Source organism: Gavialis gangeticus, unplaced genomic scaffold, assembly GCF_001723915.1.
Source record: "Gavialis gangeticus isolate Ggan-Ray unplaced genomic scaffold, GavGan_comp1, whole genome shotgun sequence".
NCBI lineage: Eukaryota > Metazoa > Chordata > Crocodylia > Gavialidae > Gavialis > Gavialis gangeticus.
Window position 1 is genome coordinate 5015321 of NW_017729026.1, and position 5550 is coordinate 5020870.

General features: G+C 43.9%; 1 protein-coding gene across 3 annotated transcripts in view; it reads right to left on the reverse strand.

Annotated features, from left to right (window-relative positions):
* L3MBTL3 (l(3)mbt-like 3 (Drosophila)) overlaps positions 1–5550 on the reverse strand; it is a 232181-nt gene that overhangs the window by 73534 nt on the left and 153097 nt on the right. For all 3 annotated transcript variants that reach the window (XM_019520294.1, XM_019520296.1, XM_019520295.1), the window contains exon 16: positions 1796–1898. In XM_019520294.1, the coding sequence (XP_019375839.1) occupies positions 1796–1898 (103 nt within the window). The remainder of the gene's footprint in view (positions 1–1795; positions 1899–5550) is intronic.

The window sequence follows — 5550 nt, forward strand, 5'->3', positions numbered from 1 at the left end:
GGGATCGTGGGTGGGGCTCAAGGGACAGGCAAGGGATGGGGCCAGGCAGGGAAGGGATCAGGGAGGCTCAGGGGGTTGTGGGGGTGGGGCCAAGCAGAGGAGGGATCGGGGGGATGGGGGAGCAGGCAGAGCCAGCGGGGCCCCCCCCGCCATGGTCCCCTCCTTCAGTCCCCCAACCCCTTACTTACCTGCAGTGGAGTCTGGGTCCAGCTCCCTGAAGCTGGCACACTGCCTGAGTGTGCTTCAGCGCAAGGGCTAACCACAGAGACACTCTGGCAGCCAGAGCATCTCTATGGAAGACGCAGCCTCCGGTTGCCTCAGGGCATAGTCTGAGACTGTACCCTGTCCCGCTTTTTTTCTGTGCAGGTTTTTTTGATCCCTGGATTTTCAGGGGTCTAATTTTGCCCCCATGCTGCAAATATGCAGCGCAGGGAACATTTTCTCATCCCTGCAGAGGTTTAAGACACTGCAAGAGGCATGTGTGGGCTCGTCTGGATGCACCCACAGCATTACTGATATAACACTAATGACTGGCAGGAACATGAACTTTTATTGGAAAAATTATAGAAGCTGGGGACTTAGAAAATCCAGCATTTTCTGGCTAGCAGGCCTTGCTTCTCTGCTTAGAGTCAGACTTATCACTACATTTGGAATCAGGAAGGAATTTTACCCCACAATCAGTAGACAGACTGTGTCAGGGGTAGAAAGCTTGCCTTCCTCTGTAGCAGGGAGCATGGTCCTCTTTCTTGGATCTCTAAACATATGCCATATACTTTAACAAACTACTTCTTGTCCTTGGCAGTAGCAGGATATTGACAGTGCCCTGAGCTCCCAGCTTTACTTGTCACAAGTTAAAGGGTGTTTTTAGATTTCAAACATTATACCTGATAGTCACGTTTGAGGGGTTGATTTTAAAAACAGGTTAGACAAACAATTATCTAAGATGGTTTAGTCAGAGTTGATCCTGCCTTGAGCCAAGGGGATGAACTACATGACCTCTTGATGTCCCTTCCAGCCCTACTTTACTATGATTTTCTACCTAAGTTCTATAGAGTTTGCCATTGTGCCAAAGTCTTTGATTCCAGTTGATATTTATTTTTGTGCTTAAACACTTTACATTGATTGCATTTCATTAATGGGGTAGGGGTCTCAGGGTCATCTTATACTGTAAACATGCTTAAAAATAATAATAGAACTTGTGATTTCTCTTTCTCTTTTCCATTGGTCTTTCCCCTGACAAATCTTTTTTCAGAAGACCTGGGACCCTCTCATTTCTTTAACTTGCATCAGAAAGATGCACAAGGAAGGTAATGATAGCAGCAGGCTCGTCTGATAGAGGTAATGACAGAAATAGAGGATATTTAAAAAATGCTCTGCCAAAAAGTTAACAAAGAAACAAACATAAAAAACTGAGCCATAACAAAACTACCACCTGGATCATTTTAAATGTACAAAGTTGATATAGCACAATTTTTGCATCATTTTCTAATCTGAACAGTCAAATGAGTAGCCCTATTCGGAACAAAGAGCAGAGGTAGATTTGTTATTTGCAAGGAGAAAACTGTTGAATATGCTTTTTCTTGGCACACCTTGCTGCAAATAAGTTACAGAAATAAGTTACAGATTGTTAATGTTAATTTCAGCAAGTTCACCATGGCAACTGAAGTCAATGTGCATCTAATTTATTTTCAACTCTGCCCTGCTTTCTTGAGAACAGCAATTAACAGGTGTCCTCTGTCTAAAGGATGTAATAATACAAAGCAGCAGTTAAGAAGCAACTGTCTGTAGAATGTACCTATGATGGCCCATGTGTCTTGCTCGTTTCATGTGTCCAACTCCTCTGCATCCTGCAGTAGGGCATCCTCCATTTTCTAAAGCTTCCACTAACTCCAAGGGACCTACATACCAGGAAAACGTATAAAAATAAAAGCTGTTACATAAAATCAAACAGTGGCAAGAATAGGGCAATTACATTAAAATACTGAGAATTAGTAGCTAAATAACACATGATTTAAAAGTACTTTTAAAAATAAATTTTGCAAAAGTATGATGAAAATACATTTCTATAGGAGTAATAAAATAGTCTGTGTAAATGAACAGGACAAGTACTTGGAGCAATTGTTTTAATTGGACAAACACATATATTAATAGAATGGAAGCTGCAGCTATGTCATTTAAAAGGGGAAAAAGCCAAACTAAGACTTCCAGCTGTGTTTAAAGACAGAGAAATCTGTTCATAATAGATATTGATCTTCAGTGCACTTAGCATGAATTTTCTAAGCTAAACAAAAGGGAGAAAATCAATGAGGAATACAACATCGTAGCACATCTTTGACAGGTTTATTCTGCTGAACACTTGGCATATCTAGCTTTTATCAACAGATAACAGTAAAGATTATAGAGACTTTGAAGACTGTGACTGAGACATTAGCTCTGGTACTCAAACAAAATGACAACGCACAATCCATTATTTGATAGCATGTGACAGATTGAGATTCTCTAGCAAATATGAACTGCTTTCAGTCTTTCTTTCTTGAAAAAAAAATACACCTTCATGGCTTAGATCAACCGACACAGATACATATTCAGATACACATAAGAGATATATAAGATGTACCTAAGTATTCTTTCTTACAGGCAATACATATTTTCATTCATACCAAGAATAACTAAGGGAGTATGATGAATGTGTGTGTGTGTGTATATGGCTTAGATAAATCCACACTGGGGGCATCTACACAAAAATACTTTACTGCAGAGTTAATAGTCACCATCTATACATGTGGGAGCTATTAATCCACAGTAAATTAATTCACTCTGCCCTAAGATAGTACTGTCTGGAAAAGACTTACCTGATAAGTAATGGAGGCGGCGGGATGCTGCACTGGAAGATGAAAGCGGTGAAGTGAAACCACAGCAGGCGGAGCCACAGCAGGAAAATACAAAACGGAAAAAAAACGGCCGAGCCCAAAGGAGCTGGGATTGACACCCCCATCAGTGTGGGCATGCTTTATAACAGCGTGCCGGGACCGACTGGGTGGCCAGAACCCTGGATCCAAGATAAAAGGCCCAGAGGAAGACAAGCAGGGGGACTGGAAGTGGTGTCCCCAGCCAGCCCGGAGGGGCCAGAGAACACAAGCAGTCCCAGTGAGAGGACCTAGTGGTTACCCCAGGAAGAAGTCTCCACAAGAGCGCAGGGCCAGAGAGGGCCTGAGGATTTGTTTACAGGGCTGACATGGACTGAGGAAGTTGGCAGCGGAGACTGGAGCCTGGCAGGACTCAGTGGACCCAGGATACAGACAAAACTGACGGACAGCAAGTACCAAGCCCAGGGCAGAGGCAATGTGGGGACGGACTGGTACTGAGGCTGGACAACGTATAACTGGAAAGGAGGAAGGCCGTGGTAAACGCTCGGGATAGTAACATCACCCATACCCGGCGGCTATCATAGTCTAGGAACCCTAGCACCAAGAAGGCACAGGACATCAGCTTCAACAACACAGGTGACGACATCATGGTTGGCATTAGGCGGGGTGTACGGGAGGCGGAGCCCCACAAAGATGGAGCAGTGGGAATGACCGAGGGGAGACACCAAGGGGAGGCGGGACCAAACATCGTCCTCCCAATCTGCAGGCAATTATCATCAAAGACATGACAGACGAGGTCCCTGGTGAACCGACCTGAAGTTGTTCCAATAACGAAGCTGTTCATCCCTAAGAATAATGGTGAGGCTCGAGAAGAATCCCCATATGCAATGCACCAGAGAGAGACACAGCAGACTATATACTGCCTGACACAAGTACTATCCTACAGTGGTGTAATAACGTGCATTGAAATATTTGTGTAGACGATGACGGGGCTGGCTGGGGCACAAGGGTTCTTCAGTGTGGAGGTTGCCAGCTGGTTAGCCCTACAATGTAGTACCTTTTGGCCCAGCCAGCTCCTCTGCAGCACACTCAGCTAGGTCAGGGCAGCTCTGGGGCCTCCTGCCAGCTTGGGCTGCTCCATCCAAGCTCAACATGATGTGGTCCCTGGTGCACATGCAAATGCTGCACCTAGGAGCAATGAACCAGAGTACATACTGTAAGATTTACCTAAGGGATTCTTTCCTACAAGAAATACACATTTTCATTAACTGCAAGGATAGTGAAGGGAGTATTTGTCACTTTACTAAGTAAATCTTATATTTTATATGTGTATCTGAATATGTATCTGTGTGGGTTTAAGCCATGTAGTGTACACACACACACACACACACACACACACACACACACACACACACACTTTATGATGTATTTCAGAAGCCTCCTTTTCACCCCACTGGTATGACGCTACAAAAATTGTATAATAAAGAATTGAGATCTCTTATCATATTTAAAAAAATCCATAGCCACAACTCAATGACATAAATGAAAACACAAATACATTCAGATATACAAAATCATGTAACATACAAGGGGCTGGATTTTATGAGTGAGTTTGTGTATCTAACTTTTTGGCAACAATCTCAACTGCCATGCAAATGGCTAGCTAGCTGAAAAATCCAACTTGAGTGCACATTTTGGGCATGCAATTGTGTGCATCAGTTTTAAAATGGACAGATGCATGGCATCCATACAGATCAACATGTATAATATTAATTTCACTTTTGGTGTAAGTCACTTCAAAGATGAGAGTTGCCCTTAACAATACTAAAATCAATAGTACAGCACACACTTAATGACAAAAATGAAATTCCTATGGGTCAGATGTTAAGCCAAAGTCCACTCTTCTACCCTCTCTGACAGAACAGTCCAAACACAGCTTTGGTATTAATACCAGTATCATGAGCAATAATTTGGAAAAAACAATCTTTGTCTTTTGGTGAGACGTGTGAGGTGGGGACAGAGAGGAGTCAAGATTAGAAAAGAAGGGTCCTAGATCCACCTCTGTAGTTTCAAGTGCTGCAGAGTCAGTGCATTCTTGGAATTCCAATAAAATTCCACAAAACCTGAAAAGTGTCAATGAGGCGCTACTATTCATAGATTTCACAGACATTAGGGCTGGAAGGGACCTCAGAAGATCATCAAGTCCAGCCCTCCGCCCAAAGGGCAGGAAGTTAGCTGGAGTCATAGGATCCCAGCAAGATAAGCATCCAGTTTACTCTTGAAGGTGTTCAATGTAGGTGCTTGAACCACCTCCGATGGCAGGCTGTTCCAGACCTTGGGAGCTCGGACAGTAAAGAAATGCTTATGTCCAGCCTGAAACGGCCTTGCAGTAATTTATAGCCGTTCAACCTCGTCATCCCTTAGGGCGCTCTGGTGAACAAACATTCCCCCAGATCCTGGTGGTCACCCCTGATAAACTTATAGGTGGCCATCAGATCACCCCTGAGCCTGCACTTTTCCAGGCTAAAGAGCCCCATGGCTCTCAGCCTGTCGTCATAAGGTCTGTTTTCCTGACCTCTGATCATGTGCGTGGCTCTTCTCTGGACTCTCTCAAGCTTCTCCACATCCTTTTTGAATTGTGGAGCCCAAAACTGGACGCAGTACTCCAGCTGTGGCCTCACCA